This window comes from Protopterus annectens, chromosome 3.part0 (genome assembly GCF_019279795.1).
Source record: "Protopterus annectens isolate FY-2018-M chromosome 3.part0, PAN1.0, whole genome shotgun sequence".
Lineage (NCBI taxonomy): Eukaryota > Metazoa > Chordata > Ceratodontiformes > Protopteridae > Protopterus > Protopterus annectens.
This window is the reverse complement of record NC_056731.1, coordinates 1,394,361,274-1,394,379,479: the sequence shown is the minus strand read 5'-3', so window position 1 is coordinate 1,394,379,479 and position 18,206 is coordinate 1,394,361,274. Positions and strand designations below refer to the sequence as shown.

General features: G+C 39.7%; 1 protein-coding gene across 5 annotated transcripts in view; it reads right to left on the bottom strand.

The window, feature by feature from the left end:
- Positions 1–18,206, bottom strand: part of ASPH (aspartate beta-hydroxylase) — a 597,360-nt gene that overhangs the window by 203,786 nt on the left and 375,368 nt on the right. For all 5 annotated transcript variants that reach the window (XM_044065474.1, XM_044065473.1, XM_044065470.1 and 2 more), the window contains one exon: positions 1,253–1,321. In XM_044065474.1, coding sequence (XP_043921409.1) covers positions 1,253–1,321 — 69 coding nt within the window. The remainder of the gene's footprint in view (positions 1–1,252; positions 1,322–18,206) is intronic.

Below are 18,206 nucleotides of genomic sequence, written 5' to 3'. Positions count from 1 at the left end.
AAGCCATGGAACGGGTTGACTGCACTGGGCAGTCTCCTCACTTCCACGAGAGTGCTCCCAGTGAGCAATCCAGCACCTTGCCATAAGGCACTAAAGGATATCTTCCCAGGTCACTAGCAGGAAGGACCACATCAGTGTGGGAGCCCCTTCCCCATAAAGCTTGCACACTTCTCTCCTTATCCAAAAGAGGCAAGTGGTTTCTGCTCCACCACTCCTCTCTCAAATGCATCCGTCTCCTCCAATGCCAGAGGCACTAATCAAACCCCATCACCGGTGTCACAGGTAATGCTTCATCTTTCTGTAGCACTGCACTAGACCTAGAAAATTAGCAACTTGTACCAAAGAAAAACAGTAAATGCAACATTGAAGGATGAGTGAAGATGAATTGGAAAACAATGAGGGCAAGGCTTAAAACAAGAAAACTGCTACATAATACTTATCACCCTCTGCAAGGAAAATGAATGGGTACTGTTGTAGACCACTCATGTTTTGGACAAAGGAAGTATAGTTCTAGTAATGAGCTTCATGCAGATGCATGAAGACATTGTACTAGGGCATAGTTTTGGTAGCATGGTTCCTGCAGGCGCATGGATACACTGTAGTAGGACAACAGTTCTATGAAGATGCTAGTGGTGTGGAGATGAAGTTAGGCATGCTTTCTACCAAGAATCATGACACAGGGTTACGTTGTCACAAAGGAATATACCAAAATCCACAATCAATTTAAAAAAAAAAAAACAAACAATCCCATCCTCACAAAAAAAAAAAAAATCAGTAATTGATTGTGGATTTTGCTGATATTCTCCCATGGCAAAGTAAACCCTGTACTGTAATTCTTAGTTTGGTTTGGGTTGCACAGATACATACACGACTATGTTTCAGGCTTTCTACCAATAATGAGACCACTCGAAAGAAAACCTTTAAGATATGTGCTTCTACAATACAAATCAGGAAATGGCAGGTACCACACCTTTATTTTCTAACTAGTAGAAATAGCAGTGCCACGGGTACTTTATGTTCGGACAACAGACTGCTGAAATGGCACTCAAATCGATCAATGGCTTCTGTATGGTGAATGGAAAAGAGACTTCAGTGCAAGCCAAAATAAGCAGAGAGTAGTTACTGAGAAATGAAAAACAAATTTATAGCATACAGAAAGTTCGGCAAAGTAACAGTGATTAACACAAGGACAACATCCACACACTTCAATGTGAAGCATATTCAATTTGCAGAACTGTGATAATGAACTTGCCTAATAGAATTTTTGCATCTTCTACATCAAAGTCCCCATCGCCATCAGCATCGTAGACTCCAAGCTTGCCTAAAAAAATAATAAACTGTGTTTAAACAGCACCAATGACTTGCACACATTACATCAATATTCAAAACATTTTATGACCAACAATGCTGACACAAACACAGTTAAAAGTTTCCAGCAAAATTTATGAAAATTAAGGTGCAAACTCAATGCTGAATTCAATAAATCAAGCTAATAATCAGTGTAAAGTCAGAAAATGCAAGATTCTAGCAATCATTTTTCTGCTGCATATCTGTATACAGTAGTGTAATGTCAGTTTCCTTATTTTCCTTTGGATTGCTTATGTCTTCTGCGCCCTAAAAAATGGTCGCCAATGCAGATCCTAAACAAATCCACAGCAGCAATAACCATACAGCTTGTGAACCTGTTTGTTCTCTACTGCAATATAAAATCTTACAAGCATTCCCCGTTTAATGCACACATTTCACAACAAAACCCAATCATTTCCACTTTTTCAGAATTAGTCCACTCTATTCAATGAAATATTTTCTCTTCAAAGCCTACATACATCAAACTCAAGGGAAGAGCATTGTTGATTCTTTAAATATAATTCCATTTGCATGCATGTATGGCACTTGTAAAGTATACAAACCTTTCATGTTACATACCTATTAAAGTCCTTTCACACTTGCATACCAAGGACCCTCAGTCCTCTTGTGAAGCTTTATTTTGTATACATTTTAGACAATACTGTAGGATCCCCTCAAACCAACAGCTTTACACTACTGTCACCTCATTCACTCCTCAGTGAAGGTGACAGCCAAGATGCTGCCTGAGCGAGGAGACAGCCATATGGTCCATTCATTCACAGTCAAGAATGGAGTCCAATCAACCTTGTTTAATCTATCAGGGAGACAGTTGGAGCTAGGTACTGCCAGAGTGGGAGCTGTGCAAGCCAGTCCTGCCTACCTGGACCTTACCTAACACCCTCCTCCTTCCCAACAGTTAGTGACTACAGCAAGTGTCACTGCCTACAAATGTTCTTCTACATGCCTCAGCATAATCTGCCAACAGACTCCCTGATTGTGTGTGTATCTCATGTGCCATTACTTCTCCTAAGGCTATCTTGATAATTCTCTACTTCTCAAGAAGATATTATACAGCACATTAAAGAAGTACTCTTCCACCCACGATGGGTGGCAGGGCTGGCTTCAGGCATTCACTCTCAGCCTTCCTGCCTGACCCACCCAGTGCCTGAGGGACTAATCAAACACCAACTGCCCAAGATGCAGCCAGGGCTTTAGTCCTCCAAGCCACAAGGCTGGCCTCCCTACTATGTATTCAATGCTCACAGTTAAATATATCATACCAAATGAACAAACAGAGAAGGTTAGGAGTTGCATTGTGTCTTTGTGGACTTGGAGAAAGCATATGACAGGGTGCCTACAGAGGAATTGTGGTATTGTATGAGGAAGTCGGGATTGGCAGAGAAGTATGTAAGAGTGGTACAGTATATGTACGAGAGTAGTGTGACATTGGTGAGGACTGCAGTGGGAGTGACAGATGCGTTTAAGGTGGAGGTGGGATTACATCAAGGATCAGCTCTGAGCCCTTTCTTATTTGCACTGGCGATGGACAGGTTGACAGACGAGATCAGACAGGAGTCCCCGTGGACTATGATGTTTGCAGATGACATTGTGATATGTAGTGAACAGGTTGAGGAGATCCTGGACAGGTGGAGATATGCTCTAGAGAGGAGAGGAATGAAGGTCAGCCTGAGACAGTGGCACTGACAAAAAGGCAGGAGTCAGAACTGGATGTGGCAGAGTTAAAGATGTTAAGATTTGCAATGGGTGTGATGAGGGTAGACAGGAATAGGAATAAGGATATTAGAGGGTCAACCCAGGTTGGACAGTTTGGAGACAAAGCCAGAGAGGCAAAATTGCGTTGGTTTAGACATGTGCTAAGGAGGGATGCTGGGTATATTGGGAAAAGAATGCTAAGGATGAAACTGCCAGGTAAGAGGAAAAGAGGAAGGCCTAAGATAAAGTTTATGGATGTGGTTAGAGAGGACATGCAGGTGGCTGGTGTGACACAGCAAGATGCAGAGGACAGGAAGAAATGGAAACAGGTGATCCGCTGTGGCGACCCATAACCGGGAAAAGCCAAAAGAAGAAGAAGATCAAATGAACAAAACTGATGTTTCAAATGCAGTACATCTGGCAGAATGTATGTTTCAATTAATACTAATATGTTTTGCTAGGTTCACTGCAATAAATCCCTAATCAACTATATTAAGTGTTTGGTGACCCAGTGGGTGAACATTAGACAAATATGCTGGCATTTCAGGATTACATCAGATTAAAAACATAACACGGAAAATCTGAATACCATGTTAACTGCAAATCATAACTGCTTTAATAATTGGCAAGAACATTGCAGTTTGACTTCTGCAGTCTCACACTATCAGTTAACCCCAAATATTTTCCAGTGCTTATTTCTGAATTCTACACAAATGCAGTAGCTGCTATATGCACAGACATAAGTAATACAATACTTAATTTTTGACTCTGGTGAGCCAGTTACAAAACTAGACATAAAAACCATGACAACAGTACAAAAAGATAAATAGCAGAACTACGTCAGACAAGACAAGACTTTGTACAATGCAGCAATTACGAAAAACTGGTAGGCTACCTAATCTAGGAATCATAAGTGTCCCACTACTTTTACAGTTTGTGCGTCTTAATCTCCCTTGAACTTTACAGTCTGCAATCAACTTTTCCACCCCCCCCGTCCCATCCATATACATAACCTCTATTCTAGGGTAGGTAACCAGGGAGTGACACTCGACATGATGTTGAATTGTGAGCTGGAGGCTTCTAATTTTGAAATCCCAATCAGTAGCATTTCACTGATCGACGAAAGAAATGCACTGATGAGCAGCATTTCTCCATCTCTAAAAAACCTGCCAGAATAAAGACTATGTAGCAATCTGCAGCTATTCTGTGAAAACAACAAGTCAGGGGATTTCAAGTTCCTGCCAAATGGTCCTCTATATGTAACCCAGGGACTGGCTATTAAGCTTAACTCTTTTTTTTTTTTTTACTGAAAATCAGCATTGTCTGATTAAGCGAAGAAAGAGGTACAAAGACCCCTAACTAATACATGCAAAAATATTACGATTTGTATGCATAAGTAAAAATCCATTTTTAATAACTATTGTTATGGGACCAAGACCAGCGTATTAAAATGTATATTAATTTTATTTTATTAATGATGCTATAATATGATTGTTAAAAAAAAAAAAAAAGCAAATATAATTGATATGCAGGGCTGGGAAAAATACAGCTTCATAAGCTACAGCATTACTGTTCTTTTTAAACTGCATTCTTTTAGTATGTAATGAGAGTATAGACAGTGTTGCATGAAGTGAGGCATGTAGTGATTACAAAAAGGAATTTGTTAGCCTGACTCCTCCAGGCTAGGAGTGCGCTGTTGCTACGGCAGGTTTGAAACATCCAAGGTCAGAAACAAGACCCCTTGGAAGCAGGTGAATCATGTATAGGAAGGTGTTCACGTGAAGTCTGAGGCGAAAATCACGAGGGATGAGGACATCTGTAAAGTTTCTATAGGACACAGTCATTATAACGTAATGAAATTGCATAAGCAGTTTGAAAAGAAAATGTATAAAAATACAGTTTTTGTATGTAAAGTAGGAATGCTTCATCAAGGGCTATGAAGACTGACTCCCTGCGCTGTAAGAAAAAAAATTCTGTTTGCACATCCTGAAGTGTTGTTCCTGACTAAAGGCATATAAGGTAAATTCCTAATGTTATTTATTTATGACTATCACACTACCAACTAGAATAACAGTACTCCACGTACACCCACTCCAGCTTGAAGAACAAACTCCGTTGTCGTAAAAACACAGGTTTATTTAATTTTAAACCACAAAACACTCCATTCATGTAGATGGTTAAGCGCTTTCATCTGATCTCTCAGATTTCTTCAGAACCACCATTACCAATTGGCACACCCCTTTTATACTCAATTTGGCGCCAAAAAGTTGTTCAAAATTTTAAAAACGTTAAAAACTTTTTATATAAATTTAATTGATTAAACAAAAATTTCAGTATTAAAAACTAGTTCAATCATTACTGACATACCTGACAATTATAATATGTGCCTTAAATACAAATGCAAAAAAATTTTTTGTATATTATATAGGCATTTCATATTTATATGGTCACTCTTGTTTAGTTAAGATGTGTACTAATAATTTTAAATAATACTTAAAAAATGTATTGTGTTTAACATAAAAATGCTCCATGGGTATAAATAATCCCAGGAAGGTCATACCCGGTCCAACACTAAAAAAGGTTTAATGCTAATATAGTCGTTTAGGCCGGGGGGGGTTGTGGCATCACAAATAATTTGCCACTCACTCTCCTTGTAAGATAAAAAAGTTTTCCAATTACCCCCATATACTGTCATTTCCACCTGATCTATTATAAAAAATTTAAATGTATGTTCTTGTCCTTTGTCTAATACATGCCTGCTAAGTGCATTCTTTGTATCCTTTTTCCTGATTTTGTATAGGTGTTCATATATCCTTGCCCTGAGTTTCCTTTCCGTCTTGCCTACGTAATAGGCAGAACAGATGGTGCACAGGGCAAGGTACACCACCCTTTGACTATTACAATTGCCCCTAATACTCTTCACTCTAGTTTTTGAAAAGTTGTCCAATGTTGTGGTCTTGTTCTCATTAATGTATTTACAATAATTACAACTACCGCAGCTTCTTGTCCCACTCCAAATCTTCTTGTTGTTTTTATTGTTATTAGTTGATTGTACCTCCAGTAATTTTTTCAAGTTTGGTGCTGTTTTAAATACACAGGTCAAATTAGTCCCTATGTGTGTTTTGATGTTGTCAGTGGAGGTTAACAGTTCCCAATATCTTTTAAGGATGTCTTTCACAATGTTTGAGTAAGGATTGAATCTAATTACACACACTGTTTTGTTAACTCCTAAACAGGTTTTCTTGTTCTTTGATTCAAAATGGACACCTAATAGGGACTTGTATTTGATGTTCCAATTCTTTTTGACCCAGAGCGTTACTTCTTCCACCATCCCTCTCGGGTATTTTCTTTCTAGAAACATCTTTGCAATTCCTTCAATTTCTTTCTCCATGGTGTCTTTAGTGGATGACATCCTTGCTGCCCTTATGCACTGTCCCTTCAGGATATTCTTGAAAATGTGCTTGGGATGACAGCTGCCAAATTCAATGTAGTTAGAAAATGTTGTTTTCTATATATCTTTGAACTAAATCCATGTGAAGTTGTACTGATGAATGTATCTAAGTAGGCTATCCCAAAGTTCTTTTTTATATGTGAATCTCAGGAAATCAGTGCTTGAATTAATGAAGTCTATAAATCTTGGAATGTCTTCTTTTTGGCCCTTCCATATTATAAATATGTCGTCCAAAAATCTTGAATACAATGAAATGCTCTTGAAATATTCACTTTGGAAGAGAAATTGATTTTCCCATTCTAGCATAACTAGGTTAGCGAATATGGGGGCACAAGATGCCCCCATAGCCACTCCCCTAGTTTGCCTGAAGTATTCACCTTCAAATTCAATGTAGTTGTGGTCCAAAATTAACCCCATCATATCCAAAATAAGGGAAATTTTGTCCCAACTCAATCCTGAGTACCTTTTAAACTGTTCTCAAAATATTCCAGTCCTGTTGTGTATGGGATGCAAGAAAATAAATCTTGAACATCTATTGTTAAAAATGTTATTTCTTCTGACCATACATCAACTGTTAACCTACTCAGAAATTCCCAGGAGTCCTTTATAAGGTGCGGCACTGAATCATAAATATGCTTTGTCCACTGGTCAATCGCCACACCCAAATTGTAGGTTTTAGAATTAGAACCTGCTATGATCGGCCTAAATGGTGGTGTCTCTACTGACTTGTGAATCTTCGGAATACCGAAGATATGGGCCAATCTTGGGTGTTCAGTTCTCAAAAAATTATAAATCTCGTTTGTTATACGGTTGTCCAGTAAATATTCTTCAATCACTAGATCTATCCTGTGATGGCCTATATTTATTTGATTCAATGAAACTTCTTCATAGTTGTTTGATAAGAAAAGAATGTCCTGTATGGCTCTGATATAGTTAATAGTATCAAAAATAATGATGCCCCCACCCTTGTCAGGCTTCACGAGTCTAATGTTTTTGTTGTTCACAATTTGTTGTAAACAGTCTCTCTCTCCTTTAGTTAAATTGTCATTGAACATAGAGTTCAGTGAATTGGTCTTATAGATGTCCCTATTTAGTTTGTAAATGTCTTTAATTACCATCTTTTCAAAATTAACAATTTGTGGGTGGGAAATCGGTATGTATGCACTTCTTTTGCTAAGTCGTGTGGTATAGTTTACCCTACTTGAAGGAACATCATCCCTATCTTGAAATTGTAGGGCCAAGTTAAGTCTTCTACAAAATATTTTGATTTCCTTCACCGTGTCAACAAGATTGAATTTTACAGTGGGAATGTATTTCATTCCCTTACTGAAAAGATTGTAAAAATCTTGAGACACAAAGAATTCAGTATAATTATAAACTTTGAAACCCGCTAGGGTTGAAATCAAAGGGCCCTTTCTGTTACCAATAGAGGAACCAGATTCGAAAGGTACCTCCTCTAAATTAACTGGGTTTCCATCAACTTTAGTTAAACTGTTGTGGCCTTCCTTTGATGTAATGTTACCTAAATTGTTGTTAATATTATCCATGGTTGTAACTTTAGGGCTCTTTGGACAGTCATTTCCCTTGTAACATTTCACTTTAGAATCATTCTTGTTAAATTTCAATGCTTCCTTTGGTATTGCTTTGGTGGTGGGTGATATCTCCCTCCTCGAAAATTTGACTGTTCACTACTCTTTTCATTTCTCTTTGTGAAAATTCTATCTCCCTCTTCTCTGTCTATATTGGAACGTGGCCATACATATACTTTGTGTTCTTTATATAATTCAGTGTCCCTCTCCAATTTCTTAACCTTCCTGTTGTAAACATTTTTAGCCTTGTTTTCTGCATAAACAAATTGTTTGTAATAGAGGTCCTGCCAGTCATCAAAATTGACACTTTGCACAATTTCATCATTCAAGACCTCAATTTCATTCATTAAACCAGAAATTTTTCCGTCATTAAATTTCATTACTTTCTTAATAAAATTAAATCCAAAACTATCAAACAACTCATTAAATTCAGATATACTTTCTTCAGTGTATTTTATACCCAAGGGTAACTTAAAAAATCTAATGCCTTTAGGCACAATACCCAATTGCAAACATTTGTCCAGGTATGCATTATCTATTTTCACACTTTTCAATAAACTTAATTTTTTACCCATTATATTTATTTTTTCTCTAATGGGTTCAGAGTTCCCCTCAGTGAAATCTCTAGGGAATTCAACATTGTTATTATTATTAAAATAATCCACTTTTTCAGTGAAAAAATTATTTAAACAATCTCTAACACCATAGGTCTGTTTATCTTTTTTATTATTACTTACATCGTACTGACCAGTTTTATTGTTAGTTCTGTCAGCAAAACATGAGAGTGTAAAATTCTCTCTAGTGTCAGTACCTTTTTTCCGCTGTGGTCTCGAGGGAATGAAATACATTCCCACTGTAAAATTCAATCTTGTTGACACGGTGAAGGAAATCAAAATATTTTGTAGAAGACTTAACTTGGCCCTACAATTTCAAGATAGGGATGATGTTCCTTCAAGTAGGGTAAACTATACCACACGACTTAGCAAAAGAAGTGCATACATACCAATTTCCCACCCACAAATTGTTAATTTTGAAAAGATGGTAATTAAAGACATTTACAAACTAAATAGGGACATCTATAAGACCAATTCACTGAACTCTATGTTCAATGACAATTTAACTAAAGGAGAGAGAGACTGTTTACAACAAATTGTGAACAACAAAAACATTAGACTCATGAAGCCTGACAAGGGTGGGGGCATCATTATTTTTGATACTATTAACTATATCAGAGCCATACAGGACATTCTTTTCTTATCAAACAACTATGAAGAAGTTTCATTGAATCAAATAAATATAGGCCATCACAGGATAGATCTAGTGATTGAAGAATATTTACTGGACAACCGTATAACAAACGAGATTTATAAGTTTTTGAGAACTGAACACCCAAGATTGGCCCATATCTTCGGTATTCCGAAGATTCACAAGTCAGTAGAGACACCACCATTTAGGCCGATCATAGCAGGTTCTAATTCTAAAACCTACAATTTGGGTGTGGCGATTGACCAGTGGACAAAGCATATTTATGATTCAGTGCCGCACCTTATAAAGGACTCCTGGGAATTTCTGAGTAGGTTAACAGTTGATGTATGGTCAGAAGAAATAACATTTTTAACAATAGATGTTCAAGATTTATTTTCTTGCATCCCATACACAACAGGACTGGAATATTTTGAGAACAGTTTAAAAAGGTACTCAGGATTGAGTTGGGACAAAATTTCCCTTATTTTGGATATGATGGGGTTAATTTTGGACCACAACTACATTGAATTTGAAGGTGAATACTTCAGGCAAACTAGGAGTGGCTATGGGGCATCTTGTGCCCCCATATTCGCTAACCTAGTTATGCTAGAATGGGAAAATCAATTTCTCTTCCAAAGTGAATTTTTCAAGAGCATTTCATTGTATTCAAGATTTTTGGACGACATATTTATAATATGGAAGGGCCAAAAAGAAGATATTCAAGATTTATAGACTTCATTAATTCAAGCACTGATTTCCTGAGATTCACATATAAAAAAGAACTTTTGGGGATAGCCTACTTAGATACATTCATCAGTACAACTTCACATGGATTTAGTTCAAAGATATATAGAAAAACAACATTTTCTAACGACTACATTGAATTTGGCAGCTGTCATCCCAAGCACATTTTCAAGAATATCCTGAAGGGACAGTGCATAAGGGCAGCAAGGATGTCATCCACTAAAGACACCATGGAGAAAGAAATTGAAGGAATTGCAAAGATGTTTCTAGAAAGAAAATACCCGAGAGGGATGGTGGAAGAAGTAACTCTGGGTCAAAAAGAATTGGAACATCAAATACAAGTCCCTATTAGGTGTCCATTTTGAATCAAAGAACAAGAAAACCTGTTTAGGAGTTAACAAAACAGTGTGTGTAATTAGATTCAATCCTTACTCAAACATTGTGAAAGACATCCTTAAAAGATATTGGGAACTGTTAACCTCCACTGACAACATCAAAACACATAGGGACTAATTTGACCTGTGTATTTAAAACAGCACCAAACTTGAAAAAATTACTGAGGTACAATCAACTAATAACAATAAAAACAACAAGAAGATTTGGAGTGGACAAGAAGCTGTAGTTGTAATTATTGTAAATACATTAATGAGAACAAGACCACAACATTGGACAACTTTTCAAAACTAGAGTGAAGAGTATTAGGGCAATTGTAATAGTCAAAGGGTACCTTGCCTGTGCACCATCTGTTCTGCCTATTACGAGGCAAGACGGAAGGAAACCCAGGGCAAGGATATATGAACACCTATACAAAATCAGGAAAAAGGATACAAAGAATGCACTTAGCAGGCATGTATTAGACAAAGGACAAGAACATACATTTAAATTTTTTATAATAGATCAGGTGGAAATGACAGTATATGGGGGTAATTGGAAAACTTTTTTATCTTACAAGGAGAGTGAGTGGCAAATTATTTGTGTTGCCACAACCCCGGCCTAATGACTATATTAGCATTAAACCTTTTTTAGTGTTGGACCGGGTATGACCTTCCTGGGATTATTTATACCCATGGAGCATTTTTATGTTAAACACAATACATTTTTTAAGTATTATTTAAAATTATTAGTACACATCTTAACTAAACAAGAGTGACCATATAAATATGAAATGCCTATATAATATACAAAAAATTTTTTTGCATTTGTATTTAAGGCACATATTATAATTGTCAGGTATGTCAGTAATGATTGAACTAGTTTTTAATACTGAAATTTTTGTTTAATCAATTAAATTTATATAAAAAGTTTTTAACGTTTTTAAAATTTTGAACAACTTTTTGGCGCCAAATTGAGTATAAAAGGGGTGTGCCAATTGGTAATGGTGGTTCTGAAGAAATCTGAGAGATCAGATGAAAGCGCTTAACCATCTACATGAATGGAGTGTTTTGTGGTTTAAAATTAAATAAACCTGTGTTTTTACGACAACGGAGTTTGTTCTTCAAGCTGGAGTGGGTGTACGTGGAGTACTGTTATTTATACAGCATTTTTCCTTGTTCGAGCAGTGGACCCGTTTTCTGGCTTTTTTGGTATCAGAGATCTACACTTTTTACTTTACACTACCAACTAGAGTCACAGTGAAAGACTTCTGTCAGGACTTATTCAGAAGCAAGAGTGAAAACGTGCAACTTAACCGAAACAGATTTCAATTGTATATTCATTTATTGGCAAGGATTCTTGTCTGATGCAGTTGGTAGCCTAGCAAGGACGCTGTTAAACAGCCGAGAAAAAGGATCAGATCAAAACTAACATATGTTGCACCTTCTGGGGACATGCTTGAAGGAGACTCATCACCATTCATTTTATTTTTCTTTTAATTAGAAATTGAAGGACTTTCTTTGGATTCTGTGTCAATGGTGACCATGTGGTGCTCTACAGGCACATATTTGGAACTGCATCACTCAGACACTTCTAGAAACACCGTACCAACCAAAAGAAAAATAAAAACTGAAGACTACAGACGAAGAATCCACTTACAGCACTCAATTTATGTACCTCTAGCACTGGAAATACCCACTGCTGTGATACAGCAGCATGGTTTTGGATGCAGATGGTAATGCAGATGCATACTGAAATGCCTGCTGGTAGTTTGGCATACAGGAACAGCTCTTACTAAACCTTATGAGCATGCCTTTCTGCAACCCTTCTTTCGGCTTTTCACAGTTAGGGATCGCCACAGTGGATCACCTGTCTGCTCACGACTGTCAGTGGAGTTTTACGGTGTCGAGTTGCCAGCCCGGTGCCCAACCTTTGACAGAAGGTACACACACACACACCTAGGGCCAATTTACAGTGTCCAATCCACCTACAGCATGTCTTTGGGATGTGGGAGGAAACCGGAGCACACAGAGGAAACCCACGCGACCACAGGTAGGACATGCAGACTCCGCACAGAAGGCACCCCAGCCAAGGATTGAACCGGAGAAGCTCTTGCTGTGAGGAGGCAACACTAACTGCTGCACCACCGCGGCCACCGCCTTTCTGCAACCCTAATAAAATATTAATGATCAGGCTAGCATGTGTGTGCTTGTACCAGCCAAATATTTCTGTACATTATTTAGCTACTATATCATTAAGCATGAATATCCATGTTTGTGACAATCTCAAAAGTGAAATTAGCCCACGGAGTTAAAACTATAAATGCTGCTCCATCAATTCATTTAGTTCCCGCCAAAGAAAATTGCATATAACATGAAAATTCTATAATCATTCACACACAAACATACACAATCTGCCAGAAACAGATGCTGTGAATGAAAAGTACAGTTTTGTACCTACCATAAATGTAGATGTTCGAGGATTCCATTGCTGCAGTCCTTACTATTGGGTATAGTCCGCATCCAGTCGGCCCGAATACCAGAGTATAAGGCTGACGTCGGTCAGGCGGCATTAGACTGGCGTCAATACGTCAGGGTACTAATGCGCATGACCGGCGTCATATCCTCAGTCTTTTCTTGCCCCAGATGTCAGAAGACCCTAAAAAGACAAGGCCCAAAATACCTGCACCAAAACATGAACAATATATACAAAAATATAAGCAGGTAAATCACCTACACAACCACCCCTAAACACAGAGGGAAGGAGGGAGGGTAAATTGGACTGCAGCAATGGAATCCTCGAACATCTACATTTATGGTAGGTACAAAACTGTACTATGTTCTTCGTCTTCCATTGCTGCAGTCCTTACTATTGGGTAGAATCCCAAAGCAGAGGTAAGGGAGGCTGGCAAATCATAAAGAAGCAGGAGCTGACAACATGCCTTGCAAAACAGCTGTGGCAAAACCAGCCCTAGACTTAGAGTAGATAGGAAGGTGATAATGCTTAGAGAAAGTATGCACTGAACTCCAAGTAGCTGCTTCCAAAATATCCTAGTTGCCACCCCGTAGAAATGCTGTTGAAGTGGCAGTAGCCCTAGTGGAATGAGGCCTAATCCCAGCTGGAACCTCCTTGCCATGATGGGAATAACAAAATGCAATGCAAAGCCAATCCACCTAGAAATAGTTTGTTTTGATACAGGCATGCCCTGTGAACTCAAAGCAAAAGAAACAAACAACTGCTGAGACTGCCTAAAAACCTTAGTCCTGCTTAAGTAATAACGCAATTGCCTGTGTACATCTTAAGTATGCAAAATCTTCTCCCTTTATTTTGGGGTCTGCATAAAAGGTAGGCAAATGAATAGTTTGGTTTAAAGCCACACTAGAAACCACCTTAGGCATAAAGGAAGGATTAGTGCGTAATGATACCCTATCCTTATGGAAAATAAAAAGGGCTCGACTGCCATAAGGGCCTGCAACTCAGACACCCTTCTTGCAGAAGTAATAGCCAACAAAAAAGCAGTCTTCCATGACAAATATTTCAATTCAGCAGTAGCCGCAGGCTCAAAAGGTTGTAGAGTAAGTTTTTCCAACACAAAATTGAGATCCCAAGCAGGAGTAGGAGCTCACGTGGGGTCTTATATTCTTAGCCCCTCTAAGAAACTGCTTGAACAAGGGATGCGAAAACAATGGTGGGTCACAATCATAGTGAGCTGAGATTGCTGCAGCATGAATCTTGATGGAAGAGAAGGATAGACCCTTGTCCAGTAACTCAGTAAGATATTGAAGAGCCATACTCAAATTAGGCTCAGAAATCTCCAAATTCTTTGCTTTACTCCAAAATAAAAATCTCTTCCATTTTGCTGCGTACACTTTCCTTGTACTAGGTCTTCTAGCTTCCATAATCACATTTAAAACTTGTTGAGGAAGTTGAGACCTGCTGTGTTTCAACACAGAATATGCCAGGCTGTCAGAGGAAGAGAGTGAAGCTTGACATTGAGCAGATGACCGTTCTGCTGGGATAACAGATGTGGAATCAAAGGTTAAGGCCATGGAGGCTTCTTTACCAGACTCCGTAGTAGAGGGTACCAGTGTTGCCGAGGCCAATCTGGAGCTATCAAAATCATCCTTGGCCTGTCCTGTCTGACCTTTAACAGTACCTTTGAAAGAAGAGGCAGAGGTGGAAAGGCATACAGATGAAGGTTTGTCCAACTGAAAGACAGAGCATCCACTTTCCAAGCTGTGTGATGAAACCCCTTTGTGCAAAACTGTGGCAGCTGGTGGTTTAGTGGAGAAGCGAACAGATCTATGTCTGGAGTTCCCCATGACACTGTCAATTTCTGAAATACATGAAGATCCAGTTTCCACTTGTGGGGATCCATGATTTGTCTGCTTAACACATCTGCGAAGGAGTTCTGTGCTCCTGGCAGAAACCTTGCCTGAAGAGTTAAGTGCAAGCGTAGCGCAGTCTCCAATAAAATCAATGCATGCCTGCATAGAGGATAAGAATGTGTTCCCCTTGTTTGTTGAAGTACCACATGACAGTTGTGTTGTCTGTTAGAATCAACACCTGCCCTGGAAGAAGTAACTCCTTGAAAGCCAGAAATGCGAACTGGACTGCTAACATCTCCTTTATGTTGATATGTAGATGCTGTAGTCTGGCAGGCCACTTGTCTTGTATCCACTTTGCATTTAGATGAGCTCCCAAGCAATGTCTGAGGCATCTGTCGGTAAAATCTGACTCGCCTCTGGCCGGGTCACAGAGAGTCCCTTGTTTAGGTGACATTCCTGAGCCCACCACAAAAATACTCTTTGAAGGCAAGGTATTATTTGAATGACAGTGTCTAAATCCTGGCAGTGCTGTGTCCATACATTTTTGAGATACCATTGTAACTTCCTCATATGCAGTTTGGCATTGGGAAGCACCAGAATACAAGATGCCATGAACCCTAATGCTGGAAGGACTGTCTCTGCAGTCAGCACGGACTGATGAGATAGTTGATGGAAGTAAAGTGACAGACTCTTTCGTTTGTCCGGGGTTAAAAGGCCATCTGGGCTGCTGTATTCAGTCTCACACCCAGAAAGCACATGTGTTGAGAGGGTACTAGACTGGACTTTATTTCGTTCACAGAATACCCTAGGCATCTTAGCACTGCTATAAGATATTCCAGATGCTGTAGAAGGTCTTCCGTTTCTTGAGCCAGAATCAGGCAGTCGTCTAAATAAGGATAGATTTGAAGTCCTTGTAGCCTGAAGTAAGCTATCACTGGAGCCAGAACCTTTGTGAATACTCTGGGCAGTAGATAAGCCAAAGGGCAATGCAGAGAACTGATAATGAGAATCTCCAGCTTGAAACTGCAGATACTTTCTGTAACTTAGCCTGATATGCACATGAAGGTAAGCTTCCTTGAGATCTAAAGTTACCATCCAGTGATCTTTGCCCAGCAGGGGTAAAAGCTGTTGTAACGTCAACATCTCGAACTTGGGAATGTCCAGATAAGTGTTGAGGAGAGATAAATCCAAAAGCAGTCTCCACGTGTTCCCCTTCTCTGGTACTAGGAACATGCGAGAATAAAATCCTAGGCCCCTTTTGACACAGGGACTGGTAGAATGATGTCCAACACCCATCTGTCTTGAGTAATTAAATCCCAAATTCCTTTGAAAAGAGACAGGTGTCCTTCAAAGGAGCTGCCAGACGAGAATCTACTGGCAGCTGAAAAGGCACGTCATTGGGTCTGTTCGAAAGGACTGACCCTGCCCTCACCAGAAGTCTGAGCAGGTGAACTCCTGTTCTAGGCCTAAAAGAACCTTGAGCCCTGCCCCTACCACGTCTAGACCTACCCCTAGACTGGGAATCATAAGCAGGATATGTCCACCCCTTAGCAGGCCAATTTCTACTAAACTTGGTGGCTGTACCTGCAAAAATCTTTAACAGTTTGCATAGACTTAGCTTTGTCCTCCATTTTCTTCAAAACTGCTTCCACAGGTGAACCAAACAACACATCAGACTGTAAAGGAGCATCCAAAAGCCTTGTCTTAACATGCTCAGCCAAATTTTGATCCTCAACCAGGCATGCCTGCGAAGAACAGAACTAGTGGCAGCCACCCTCGAGGAGGCCTGCACAGCATCAAAACCACATTGCAAAGAATGCTTGCCCACTTGTTCAGACACATAAACTAAATCCAGCAAGTCTTTACAATCAATACCTTCCGCCAAAGCATCCACCTTAGATTTCAATTGTGAAAGGAGATAATTTTGATATTTCAGCATGTGAAACTGACAATTTAACGCTCTCATGGCTAGAGTGGAAGAAGTATACACTTTCTTACCCCACCTATCTAATGCCCTTGCCTCTTTGTCAGTGGGAACAGGATTCTTAACCACAGAGGCCTTAACACCTTTAGGCCCCTGAGAAACAGTTTCTGGGTCCGCCCTAGGACTCTTAAACAAATATTTATGAGCCGGGCACCCTATAGTACCTATCAGGTTTAACAGGAGCAGGAGGCAAAGAATCAGGGTTCAGGAAGCCTCTGCAAAACATCTTCCACCACATTCAACACAGGCGGTATAGCTAAGGGCCTATGCTGGGGAAAAACAAGAATTCCCTAAGCCTCTTCCTGGAATCAGAGTAATCCTGGCCTTCCCATTTAAAGTGCTCCCTCATGGAATGCAGAGTCTCTGAAAATGAAAAATCCTCAGGAGGAGAAGCCGAAGGAGTGGCATCATCCACATCAGAATCAGAATAATGAGGATACTCCTGCAAATCTTCCCCAGAAGATTCAGAAGCCCCTGAACCCTGTTCAAAACTGTCAAACCCTGGTTCCACTCTAGGCCTCTTATCAGGAGGGCCCATAGAACCTCTAATCATAGTAATCAAATCTTCTGCCATATTAAGCATATGTTTCATAGGTACAGAACCCGAAAGGCTAGGAGAAGCCCCTACTGAAGCTGAAGTTGGCCTACCTCTAAAAGAAGTTTTGGCAACAGAAGGAGAGGCTCTAACTACTTTGGGAAGAGAGGGAAGAATAGTTACCTGAGAAGCCCCCTCAGCCTGGCCTGCCTCCTGAGAGGGTACATCCTGTAACAGCAAAGTGTCTGCCTGAGACTCTATAGAAACTCCTGGCAAAACCTCTGGCTCCACTGAGCCATCTAAAGAACCGACGTCTGGGACTGCCGGTTCATCAACCCTAGGCTTCGCTGTTTTGTCCCTGCGCTTCTTGGACGAAGCGGGCGTCGGAGCATCCGACGGCATTTTATAATTGCAACGCTTCCCAAACACTAATCTGGCACAGTCTAACCTCCTCTTAATAGTGCGTTTGTTAAACCTAGCACAAGAGCGGCAACCAACAACGTCGTGCTCAGGCCCTAAACAAGGTATACACAATGTATGGTAATCCCTATGAGGTATTTGTTTCCCACAAGAAATACAGTTATTCACTTTTTCTGACATCCGGTTAAATACTGAGGCAAGAAAAAACAAAAATGTTCCCCAACGGGGTACTTAGCCAACTCTGATTCGGTCTGAAACTCCGGTTTCGGAAATATTTCAGAACGCCAACCTGCACTCGCAAAATTGCTTCTGCATCGGACAGCGCGGCAAAAAAGACTGAGGATATGACGCCGGTCATGCGCATTAGTACCCTGACGTACTGACGTCAGTCTAATGCGCCCTGACCGACGTCAGCCTTATACTCTGGTATTCGGGCCGACTGGATGCGGACTATACCCAATAGTAAGGACTGCAGCAA